This window comes from Artemia sp. Qi Xiang Cuo, chromosome 19, assembly GCF_049724085.1.
Source record: "Artemia sp. Qi Xiang Cuo chromosome 19, ASM4972408v1, whole genome shotgun sequence".
Lineage (NCBI taxonomy): Eukaryota > Metazoa > Arthropoda > Branchiopoda > Anostraca > Artemiidae > Artemia > Artemia sp. Qi Xiang Cuo.
In genome coordinates this window covers 26,398,267-26,412,258 of record NC_142812.1, presented here as the reverse complement: position 1 = coordinate 26,412,258, position 13,992 = coordinate 26,398,267, and the positions used below count along the sequence as shown (strand labels likewise).

At 34.6% G+C, this 13,992-nt stretch overlaps 1 protein-coding gene across 2 annotated transcripts in view; it reads right to left on the bottom strand.

The window, feature by feature from the left end:
* The window catches only part of LOC148940667 (limbic system-associated membrane protein-like), a 199,557-nt gene that overhangs the window by 36,640 nt on the left and 148,925 nt on the right, over positions 1-13,992 (bottom strand). For both annotated transcript variants that reach the window (XM_089104909.1, XM_089104910.1), the window contains exon 7: positions 12,092-12,220. In XM_089104909.1, the coding sequence (XP_088961035.1) occupies positions 12,092-12,220 (129 nt within the window). The remainder of the gene's footprint in view (positions 1-12,091; positions 12,221-13,992) is intronic.

Below are 13,992 nucleotides of genomic sequence, written 5' to 3'. Positions count from 1 at the left end.
TGTTCCTCGAGATTTAAATGAGGGGGGTTTGTTTGTCACGGGGACCGTATCTTGGAAACTGAGCCCACGGGGGAGAAGACGGGGACAGAATCAAATGCAGTTTTCCTCGATATGAATTCTCTCTACCCCTCGGCCATGTGCCATTATGCACTACCTTGCGGCGACTATAAATGGCTCAGTGACCCTCAATCTCCCCAGTTCCCCAACATAGGCGACGACAGTGTTGAGGAGAATGGACCTGTGGGATGGTTTTTTGAAATTGATGGAGAGATACCAGTAAAGCTTCACGATTCAGTAAAGGATTTTGTTTTCCCGTGCATCAATAGACCTGTGACTAAGGACTCTTTGAGCCCCCTCAATAGGCGTTTAGTCGAGGTGGACGGCCTGCATTGGGCGCCTTCAAAACAAAAACTTATTGCTGACCTTCTGCCGAAAAAAAAAACATAGTTGTACACCATGTAGCATTAAAATGTATGTGCATCAATTGTTTCAAGGTCACAAGGGTTCATCGAGCACTTGAGTTTAGTCAAAAGCCTTATTTGAAAACATTTGTTGACACTTTTGTCAGCAAACGTTCTGCAGCAAATACTAAAGCCGAAAAAGAAATTTATAAACTCATTTTGAATTCGGCTATCGGCAAAATGTGTGAGAGTGTCCGCAATAGGAATCGTTGTGACGTTGTGACCGATCCAGAACAATGTGTTCGAATTATTGCCGATCCCAATTACACTTCCTTCACAATCATTGGCCCGGACATGGTACTTTTGAATAGGAAAAAAAGACGCATTGTCCTGAATAAAAATATTGCAGCAGGCAGTGCTATCTTGGAGATCTCTAAAAAGCTCATGTTGGAATTCTACTACAATGTGGCTAGGGTACAGTGGCCGGAAAAGGTGCAAGTAGAGGTCTGCTACAGTGACATGGAGTCTCTACTGCACAAAGTAAAAACATCAACTCTAATCGATGATTTGGCGCACGGTGAAATTATCTGCTCACGGATGGACTACACCAATTGGAGTGGTGATCTTTACCCTGAGCTAGTAAAACGTCGGGAGCCCAATCAAATTTTATTTTTAAAATCTGAACCGGGTAGCGACTTGATTTCCTGTGGTATGTTTGTAGGTCCGAAGGCTTACTTTATACAGACACATGACGAGGAAATCAAGAAACGTTGCAAAGGAGTACCCACGCGCTATGTGGACAAGAATTTCAATATGGACATTTATAGGAATTGTATTACTGAAAATGCAATTCCACGAGTCAAATTGTTGGCAATTCGTTCGTTGAAGTACAGGAACTATACTGTAAATGTAGAAAAAAAAGCCATGAGTACCATTTCCGACAAGGTCTATGTTTGTCAAGATGGTGTGACCACCCTCCCCCTTGGTCACTATTTAACTTCAGACCGGACCGAATGTATTGCCCACCGGGAAAGTCTCGGTTTAAATAAAGTCCTGTAACTAATTTCCTAAAAACCTTTGGGGGGGGGGGGGGGCCTCGCGGCCCGGGGGGGGGGGCCTCGCGGCCCGGGGGGGGGGCGGCCGCCGCCAGCGCGGGGGGGCGCACCGACACCAAAGTTATCTTCTTTTTTTTTGGACTTGGAGCAGATTTTTTCAAGTGTCATCTCTAATTTAATGTTTTATTTTCTCTGTAAAAAAAAAAAAATGTTTTTTCTCTCTCTGTACCCATGTAAATTTTGTTGTTGTATTTTTATTATAAATAAATTTAAAAAAAAAATGTATTTTTTCAAGTGGTCTCTCTATAATTTAATGTTTTTTTTTTCTCTCTATAAACAAAGTGTTTTTTATATGTGTGTACATATTTTAATGTTGTTGTTGTTGTTGTATTTTTTATTTTGAATAAATTTAAAAAAAAAAGTGTATTTTTTAAATTTATTGGTACTTTTTTATTTGCATATAATAAAAGAAAAAAAAATATTATTATTTGTCTTTGTCTTTGTCTTCTGGAAGAACAGAGTAGTAGGGAAAAAAAATTCATTTAGTCATTAGACAATTAGGGTCTACAGTTAGTTGTCCAGGTGAACTGTTGAAAGGAACATATATCAATTTAAAACACCGTTCAGATCGTTTCTGTGTGGGCCCTCAATGTCGGGCAAAACAACACTCTCAACTAAAATAATTAAAAATTGTGATAAAATGTTTGCGGAAAAGCCGAAAAAATCTAATATTGCTATAGTATTTGGCAGGAGTCGTACAATAAGATAAAAAGCAAGTGCTGCCCGGGGAGCGATGTAGAGACAGTTCAGACAAGGACTTGATGTTTTCAACATTATCGAACCAAACTCTTGGATGATCATAGACAATCTGGCTGAATCTGTTGAACAATGGTCCCAGCAAATGTTGCAATAGTTCACTGTTCGCTCTCATCATGAACAGATTTCCGTTACTCTGGTTCTACACAATCTCTTTCAGCAGAGCAAATGTATGCAAACACTTGCTTTGAACTGTACATAATAGCTTATCTATAGAGTTGTTAGTGAGTCGATCTCTATAAATAATCACACTAAACAAAAATAGATACAGGTGCCCCTAAATTTATGATAACAGCAAACGCAAAGTCCCCAAAAAAAAAACACGGTTATATAAAGCTTTATATTAACCAAAATAAATCTGAGGATCTGCGTGCTGTCACAGATATTTTCGACACTGACATTACAGTATATCTCCCGGTGAACGCTAAAAAGACCTATTAGTCGCTATCATGACACTGAGGAAACTACATGAAAATAGACATTTGTTTTCAGTTCTAAGCACTTCAAAACCTCAGCTTAGAAAAGCAATACTCAAACATGGTATTGACGATGATTTCATTAATCTAATATCTGAACTTTGTTTAAGTTTGACCGAGGGTAATGTTCAACTACCAGAAGTAGTTAAGCAACAGGCAAAGCAACATCGTTCCATTGTACGTATATTGGCCTCTAAAATGAAAGGAAAGAATTTTAAAAAGCAACAACTTCTTCCGACAGGTGGTAGTTTTTTCACACTTTTAATACCAATAATTGCAGAACTTGTAAACATTTTATTCGAGTGAGATTGAAAAGAACCTCCCACGTGACTCAAAAAGAGGTTATCTTCTCATCTACCGAACGCATTGTGAACAATATGAGACAGTTCCTTGAAAATGAACCTCTTGATGATGATAAAAAACTGATTTTACGTCAAGATGCACTTCGGCGAGTGGGCAAACACTATCGATCAAAGCCCACTGCTGCTGCTGCTGATCCAAAAAAATAATCATCTCCTCAAGATTCTACTGCTGCTGCTGCTGTAACACAATTAAAGAAGTAGGAATTGGATTAATTTTTTTTTAAATTTGTAAATATATGGCCCAACTATTATCTTGAAAAAATAAAACGACTCCTAATCTATCTCTTGGAAAGTGATCAAATTCAAGTTGAGAGCAATGGGGAAAGGATTATAATTCAGGGAAAGAGCTATAATTTACTTTATTTAATGTATGATATGGTTAAAAACCGTAAAGGAATATTATCAATTTACACTCATCTATACACCTTTCTCAATACATTAAACTTCCCCAAAAGTGTTATCGGCAATAGACAAATTCTAAAAAAAAATTAAAGAAGATGCATCATCATCATCATCAACATTAAAATATGAACTTGAAGCAGAAGAAGATTTTAAATCAATTTTGGAAAATACTAGCACACCACTGATAGCTAGACAAAAGCGAAGACGTATCACGTCAACGTCCCCACCACCACCACCAGCAGCAGCCCGTATACAAAAGGGTAGCGGACGTTACACAACGTGTTTACATTCAAAATGGCTGAAGTTCTGAAAGGTGTTTATGAAAATATTGGCGAGGCGGGGAGTTTAAGTTCCTCCACAACTCTTTCCAAAGTCACGGGTGTTCGCCCTAAAAGTGTACAAGACTAACTACAAAATGAACCAAGTTACACTCTGCATAGAAATCATAGACTTCGTGCCAATCAATATCGAAAAACTAAAGCCTTTTACCCATTGCATATAATGCAAGCAGATCTCCTGACTCTAGATGAGTTTCAAAGACGTCACAATACACCGTACAAGTACATTCTACTTGCAATCAGTGTTTATAGTCGCTATGCATATGCAATTCCATTGCAATCAAAGAGAGGTGTTGAAGTTGCTCAGGCCATTGAAAGTATTCTCGAACAGGATTCATATAAACAAATTCAAACGGATCGTGGTAGTGAATTTGTTAATCCTCATGTTGCAAAAGTAATAGAGAAATATAGTACACTGCTCTATCAGAGTCATTGTCCTATAAAGGCTTCATTGGCTAAACGATTGATAAAAGCTCTTTGACTTTTAATTTCAACATACTGTACATTGAAAAATACGCCGGCTTTTATTCATGATTTAGATAAAATCATGTTTATTTATAATAAACGACCCCATCAATCGCTGTCCAACTCAACGCCAACGGATGTTCATCATTCTAATCATGATACAATCGACAATTTTCTTAAACAATATTCCAATGAATCAATGGTCAAGAAGAAGAAGAAAAATAAATTCAATGTTGGTGATACGGTTCGAATTAATAGAACAACTAAGGTTTTTGAAAAGGGGACTTACTTTTGGTCCACTGAACTTTTTAAAGTGGCAAAAATCCTAGACACTAAACCCATCACTTATCGCCCGCGTGATACCAAAGATGAAGAGAGTCTCGGCGGCTTTTATGACTATTAATTGCAAAAAGTTAAAAATGCTAGTGAAATCTACCAAATTGAAAAGATATTAAAGACACGTACTCGCGGGGGTAAGAAACAGTTACTTGTTCGGTGGCTTGGATACAACTCTGATTTTGATTCTTGGATCAGTGTTGAAGATATTGACAATGCCCAATGGTTTCTATGTAACTTTCATTCCAACGTTTCCGATCCTCTCTACAATGACTTGAATACGACAAGTGATATTTGGACAAAACTCTCACCCGCCATCAAATTTGACGGTGCATATGAAGTGGCTCTTGTCGACGGTATTCTCAAAATGACTATTGCATTTTGATACGGTATCGTGTGCATGAAACTACCAATTTACCGTATGCTTGGGCTATAAGTGGGTTGGTCTATTCTAACTAAGGCTGGATTAAGACTATTCGACATTATGACAATACATATATCGAATAGAAATTCGTTGAATATGCTAATATGAGTTATTGTTTTCGTAAAATAAAGAGAAAAATCTAATATAGTCGGATTGGTACATTTCATTTTAATTATTCATTGGAACATGATAGGATTTACATTAGCTCACCTGTTGACACTGAAACAATTATTCTCAATGACAATTTGAAAGATGTTCTTGGCTTTAAACAGAAAATGATCCATGGGAAAAATGCAGGCACCGTTTACGGGATGGATCAATTTATTTTTGGTGATTATCCACCTGTTTTTGCCTCGGACTCTTGCATATTTCTCTATGAATCATTTGTTGAAACATCAAGAGTCGGTAATTCAAATATCCCCATCCTACGTGTTATTGAAAGACAAAAATCTCATGAAATTGTTAATCACTATAATATAAAGAATCTTCAGTATGTTCCTGTAAACACTTCCTATTTGGAACTCTGTCAGTTAAAACTAATAAGTGAATTGGGTGATCCTCTAGCAGTAACAAAAGGCTTAGCAGTGATTACATGTCATTTTCGACCCATTGTCAACGACGGTACAATCACCTAAAAAATGAACAATAGAAGAATTCCATTTGTCTGTCCCGATATCGAGTGTTATCTCAGTGCTTTGAGTCCACGTCAAATAGGCAATGGATTGGACTACTACAAGGGGCGTACTACAATGTCTTGCTATGGTCTTGGTATCTGGTTTGCTAGGCTATTTAGTTCTGCACTACCCCTTGCCAGAAAATATCTTGTACCTGCTGCATCAAATTTTGCTGCCTCCACACTACAGGACTGGGGGTCGGGCAAGAATTTCAAGGAGAGTGTTAAAGAAAATATTAGATCTTCAGCAAGAGCCGTTTGTGAACAATTAAAATCGTGACAAAATGGGGATGGATTGCAAAGGATGCGTTCGCGTCATTCACTCATCAGTCTCCACACAGTCAGGAAGCACAGGACATCAACAAGGACTTTGAGAAATAAAACGACAAAGACCAATAAGCAGCAGAAGAAGAAGAAGAAGAAGAGTGTTAGATCAAAGAAGGATTTCTTCTCTTAAGATGACTTATCTCCCCCACAAGGAATCATATCCATCAATCAGCTCCTCATTGAATCTATTCAATGCTGAAATTGTTGATGTCAGTGTCAAGTTCGGCTACTATGAACTGTTTCATCCCCAACAGCCCCTCTTGGAAAATATAATCTTTCAAATATTTTCCTATGAAGTATATTTCATTGATTTTTCATCAACATTTATTGATTTAAATTTTGTGGTGAAGAAAAAGTCAGATAATACAACTCCAAATGCCGGTGATGGTCTCTCCTATGAAAACTGTATTCTACACAACCTTTTCAAACAAATTAATGTATTTATTAATGGAACATTGGTGAGCACTAGCAATAATTTATCCAACTATGCAAGCTACATACAATTTATGATGATGACACCAAAGGCGTACAAGGAGATGAGAGGACAATCATTGGGCTATGAATATCGAACAGGTGTTGATACTGACGGTGATTTGACCACAGCAGTGACCCAGGAGTATCATCTAGTTGGAAAATTAAATCCTGAGATATTCAATATATCCCAATGGCTACCTCACAATGTCAAGATTGAAATAAAGTGACAAATGGCCCCATCGAATGTCATTTTGAGAAAAACACTTCCAGCTGAACACGATTCAAAATTCGTTATCACCTCATCACTACTTAATGTTCAAAAAACACTAATTATGATCTCTGTTACATTGTCCATGTCGAATCTAAGATCCAATGGCAACAACATTAAACTTAGTGTAACTCATACGATCACTAATCAACGTCACATTGCCACCGGCTCTCGTAGCTATAGCGATTCATCATTTATCAATGGAGAAATCTCTTCAAAATTGGCTTTGGCCTTTGTGAAGAGTGGCAGTGCCGTTAGATCCTGGACTGAATACCCCAATGATTTTAATTTTTTTAGTTTATCTAGCCTTGTGTGCAAAGTGAATGGTATTCCACTGTACACTGTATCTTTCGATAAAAAATCATATAGAACTCTGTACGAATTGACCATGCAATCCCTAGATCATGACTCTCAACTATTTGAAAATAGAATAACCGAATCAATGTTTTCAAAAAATCATTGGGGTATTGTTTTGGACTTGTCAGGCACACAGGATATGAGCATAGTACGTACTGGGACTGTACGTTTAGAGTGTACATTTGCCGATGCTCTGACTGAGAGTATCACGCTACTATCACTGAGTCAATTTGAAACCTATTGGGAAATCACACCTGACGGCAGTGTTCTACTAGACCTTGCACCATGAACACAAATCAAATAATCAATGTATTTAGTATGGACCCATACATGTCCCAATACAAGTCCTATTGCATAACCTCGGACTTCATTGAAAAAATTCCAAGTGTTAAAAATACCCTAATCATTGTTAATAGCAGTCCATCAACTTTGAAGACTGGCCATTGGCTATTAATCTTTCAAACAGAAAAGAATATTGAATTGTTTTATCCTCTTGGCCTATGATATATATTCTATGCTCCATACATCAACAATTTCATTGAAAGAATGAGGACAACAATAATTCAAAATCAACGAAGAGTACAAGATTTAACGACTAAGACATGTGGCTTTCATGCACTACTCTTTTTCACGTTCAGATGCCGTGGCTATACCTACAAGCAGTTTCTCGACATCTACGTTGACTTACCTAAATTTAAAGAATTTTTATTGTATAATATACTTAAAATTTTATTTAATATTTATTTTAGTGCCCTAATAATAAAATTTTCCAAAGATGTATGTGAAATTTTTTATTAATAAAAAAAAAAATTATATACATGATAAAACGACTTTTCTACTCTTTTAGATTTCATCCACTACTAGGTATTTGTCGACAACAACTAGTGCAGGTAGATTATTTAAATTCACGGTGTACTGATCCTGATGTACTGCAATGTCAGGGTCACATTTTCTACAGCAGAGTGTGATTTCTCTCTTGTCATATCTCTGTGTATAGTCAATGATACTATTCTCATTCATTCTATAGAATTCACATGTTTCAATTTGCGTATTTGAAGCAATTTCACAAACAGTGTCCTCAAGTGTCGAATCACATTCTGTCACTGCCAAATAAAAATCAGTGGGCTTATAATCATAACACCCAGTGTCTTCACAAAAATGACGTAGAAACCATATTCTCTTGTTGTTCCAACAGTTGAATCGTTGACCTGGTTCCTCCTCCCAGAACAATCTAAAACCACGACGATACCAATCTCGTAGCAATACACTAAAATCCCGGGTAGGATTCTTTCCAATCATACCGGGATATGTAGTCTCCCATTGCTTACATTTTTCATAATGACAATTGGAGCATAGGTGACCTCTAGGATGAGAGTCACACACCTCTTCAAGACATGAATTACAACCTTTAATTTGTACAGCATATCCTATATTCAATTTACATGGGTTGCATAATCTACACTTTTCATCACACTCATCAATAATCGTGCGATTATCACATGATGATGACCAGCTGCCCAGTGAGTACATACATAGTGGACATGTATGGAACATTTCCTCATGTGTTTACAATCTCACTGTCAAAATTAAACTTTGATAGAAAAAAAAAAAAATTGTCTTATAGAGAGAGAGAGAGGATTAAATAATCCTTGAACACCAACTTTCTTATGAAAAAAAAAAAAGTCCTAAATTTATAAAAACTAATGTTTAAAAGAATATCCACAATATCATTTTGCTGTGTCGTGATCAATATATCAATAAAGTGTGTAAATGCATTTGGACCCCGATGTAGAAGTTTCATACAATAGTCTAATGATGGAGAATAAGTTTTCATTATATCGACAAGCATTCCCCGAGAAAATATCTTCCTTTGAATAGACAACTCTAGAAAATCATCATCTAGAATCAAATGGTTTTCCATAAGAATTAGATTCCTCATGATTCGATCTTTCTCAAAACTATCCATTTTTTAGAGTCATAACTCTCTCACAACCAACTTCAGACTAATCAGAATCTCTTTTTTGTACTCAAAATATACTCTTGTATACTATAGAAAAAAAAAAGAAAAAAAACCAATGATTTAGAAACAGTTTTATTGAGCATAATTACAAAAATAATAGTCACTGATGCATTTTGTTCTCATCAATATATTTCGATAGGACATCTAATGCTGACCGAAGTTTATTTATATGGAGAATATTTACTTTTACAGCAAAACAAAGTTGCTCCTCCTGCTTAAATTTGCTTAATGATATCGCATATCTCACATACATAATGTCCCATTCAAGACATAGTCTACAGCCAGCAGTTATTTCCACAGCCACATTGGGTACTCGTATATCGTTGCTGCTGCTGCTGTCGGTTCCATCATTAATCTCCAATAATGTAAATGCACCGCTCATTTTTTTTTTCTCCACTAATATCCTCTCAAATAAAAAAAAACTATTCTCTTTGAATTCAATTCTCTTACTAATATGAATTGTTGTGAAAACTATTCCTTTTATTCAAATACTAATCGCCAATCAAGTTATACACGATCCTCTTGGCAAAGAGTGTGATGACCCGTAGACTGAACTTTTGAAATTGCGTCATTCCTCTTGGCAAAGAGTGTGATGACCTGTAACTACTAGAAAAAACCTGTTTGGTACATAGGACTCTCAGAAGTATAAGGTTCTAGTCTACTAAAATGTTATTTTAGAGACTGTTGTCAATTCAGGTTGTTTCTTTTTTATATGTATATTACTATATAAATATTATATATATCATATATATTAATTATATTAATATATATATATATATATATATATATATATATATATATATATATATATATATATATATATATATATATATATATATATATATATATATATATATATATATATATATATATATATATATATATATATATATATATATATATATATATATATATATATATATATATATATATATATATATATTATTATTAATATATATTATTATATATTAGTATTTACATATAAATTAATAATATAATATATTAATTTGATATATAAAATAAATAAATAAATAAGTTATTATTATTATTATTATTATTATATATATATATATATATATATATATATATATATATATATATATATATATATATATATATATATATATATATATATATATATATATATATATATATATATATATATATATATATATATATATATATATATATATATATATATATATATATATATATATATATATATATATATATATATATATATATATATATATATATATATATATATATATATATATATATATATATATATATAATATATATTAATTATAAATAACTCTACTTACAATTTTGTCATAATTTATCCTAAAGCTGTTTACAGAAGAAATTATCCAACATAAATATTAACAACTCAAAATGACCAAAACTATAATGTGTTTAATAAAAATATTTAGCGACTAAATAATTGAATGAAAACGTCTTTAGATTGCAAACTGAGTTTTCTGAGTTTGGTTATTATTGAGCCATGTCGCTCCTTACTTACAGTTCGTCACCATGAACTGTTTGATAAAAACTGTAATCATTTTATGTTAAAATTCAATGTCATATCTCTTTTTTTCGAAAAAATAGGGGACAACAGGTCTTAAACCGTAAACTCTCGATTTGTAGGCAAGCGCTTTACTACAGCGCTATGCGCTATACACCGCAATAACAAATATAATATTTGAACAATATTAGCAAATTTCACAACTTACAGCCCTTTCCCTAGGGGTATTGGGAGTCATGTTATCCCCAAAGGCATAGTATTTGAACCTTTCAACTGTGCTGAACAAAATGACTATCTCAAAATTTTAATCGGACGACTATGGGGGAGGGGGGCTGGGAAAAGGGTTGGGAGGGTGGTTTAGTTGTCCTCCAATCTTTATTGTCACTTGATAAGGGCACTAGCATTTTAATTTCTGTTCGAATGGGCCCTATGTCAATTTTCTAGGACCATTGGTTCAACGTGATTACCCCGCATCATCATACTTGCGTAATTTACAGCCCTTTCCCCAGGGATTAAGGAGGGATCACCACCAAAAGCATTGTTGTTGAACTTTTCAACTATGATCAACAAAAGGGCTATTTCAAAATTTTGATCAAACGACTTTGAGAGAAGGAGTCTAGTGGAGGAGGGGCGATAGCTGCCATCCAAGCTTTTGGTCGCCTAAAAAGGGCACTAGAACTTTTAATTTCCGGTCGAATGAGCACTCTGCTAATCTATTACCATTTGCTCGATACGATCACCCCTGGGAATAAAAAAAAAACACACATAAAGACTCATCCGTGATCTTTCTTTTAGCAAAAATACAAAATTCCACATTTTTGTACATTGAAGCTTGAAAACTCTACAGTATGGTTCTCGGATACGCTGAATTTGATGGTGTGATTGTCATTAAGATTCCTTGACGTTTAGGGGATGAATCTGCCCTTTGTCGAAAATCAGGCAAATTTTATCAGGCTTGTATTTGTATTCTTAGATGGGTAACACTAAACTTAATGAATCCTGTATATTTGGAATCAGCATAATAAGCGAATTCTGTTGATATATCTATTGATATTAAAAATTCCCCTTTTTAGAGTCTTGTTTACTATTGAGCCGCGTCACCCTTACCTAGTGCGTTACCAGAGCACGAACTGTTAGACATGTATTGACAACAAACTTTCGTTTCTTAGGTTATAGGTTTCGATAACCTAAGAATTCGATCTTTACTGACATAATAGAACTTGGATTTTTTTTGCAAATATTAATTCCGCGATAAAATATTGTTAGCAATCTTAGCTTCTGACTCTAAGCATATGTTGGTAGTTATAAATTACAATATAAACATGAGAATTATTAAGGGCCTAGAAGACAAAAAAAAAGAAGAAATACTCACTGTGAACATATAAAGAAACTCTCTTGCTCACTATAGGTGGTACCCCATTCGATGCGATGCATAGATAGCGACCCATATGGTTTCTTGTCACCCTTTGAATAAATAGAATTTCACCGGTCACTGAATTCACTGCAAGAAAGGGTTCAATGACACGCAAATAAGAACTTTGTGATCAAGGGGAAACTTAGGCTATTGAAAGCGAATGAGAGTTATTTTCGGGAATGGAAATTCCAGATAGAATATAAACAGTTAAAAGTTTGCACTGGTAATTAAATAAGCTAATTTATATCTAATTTTGTGTGAAACTGCTTTTACGATGCAAAAAGTATTTTAAGAAAGTATTTCAAGCTACAGACTATGATCTGAATAGAAAGAATGATTAAATTAAACTAAGAAAACTTTTAACTTGAATAAAACATGTTTTAGCTATGGAAAGGCATAATATTTATATGGGAAATGACAATTTCTGGCTTTTTCAAGCTCCGCGAAAGAAAATTAAGCATTAAAATCTCTATTTCTATAATCACGCATTCAACCTTAAAACTTGCTTCTCGATAGCTTGAAAATCTCGACAAACCCCTGCCGTCGTCATTCCTTAAGTTTCTACAATTATCAAAACAACGAATTTCATTGGAAAATGGATCATGCTATTCTACAATACTTACTAAATTTTTAAGGTTAATTATAACCTATACTTAAAAATTACCAATACCCACTCCTATTCAACGAATAGTGTAAAGGTGCGCAAGAAAGATTTCCATAGAGGGTCTTAATCAATTTATTTTGTTCACATTGGTAAATTATTTTCAGAATTTGATTTGGACAAAATATGCCTCAGTATTTCCATTTAAAAAAATAACAACGCAATTTTCCCAACTATAGATTTGTTGGGGTTCTCCCTAGCTTTTTAATGTTAAATCTCGGACATTCTGCTAATTAAATATATTTGCAAGATAAGGATTATTCTCTGTTGGTGGCACAGACTAGATACCATGGACACGGGCGTAGGCAGCATTAGGCAGCATATAGTGTAGGGGGGGGGGCAGTCGATAGTGTGATGGAGTTTTATCAACTGCTTTTTCCAAACCATCTGCTATTTCAGGCATATATAATGTAAATTTGAAGGTCTAGGGGGGGGGGGGTAGCTGCCCCCCCTCCCTACGCCCGTGACCATGGAAATGACAGCTGACTTCATTGTTCCAGCCTGAATTGGTGGAAGTGTTAAGATAATTTTTCACCTTCAATTTTTTTTCAGATTTTGAAAATGAATATGGATCTATCAAGTGTATTTTTATTCATTCGTTTTTTCTTCCGAAAACCTTAAATGAACAACCTTGAAACAAACAAGATGTTATTTTCATGGTCATTGATTTTCAGCAATACGGATCTCAGAGAATCTATAAAACAGATTACGATTTGCCTGAGGGATATTCTTAACAAACACAAAAGCAGCGAAACAGGCAGAATTATTACATCTCTTACAGCAATATAAGCTACCCTTTGAGGTGCAAAAAACTTTTTCTTCTTCAATTTCTTCGCTATCTCTAACAAAACTGATGAAACTTCATCCTTTTCCTAAAATTCCTAATTTTCTATAGGCTAAGTAAACTGGAGCAACTTGCATACCTGAAACTAGTTCAATCACAATTACGACTGACCATCCGTGGATATAATTTCGAAATTACAATTATATGCTACACAACTAGATCCCAAGAAATTCGTAACTCTGTAACAAATGTTTTGAAAATCTTATGCAAATTGTTACGCGTCTGTGTTTCTAACATTGTCCCTAACTGTCTATTAAGAATTGTCCAACCTTGCATAATAACCACTCCAGTTTCCATTATCCTAAAGGAGGAGAATTTCCTACAGGATATGTTAGTTTTCCAAAAAGGGTAATC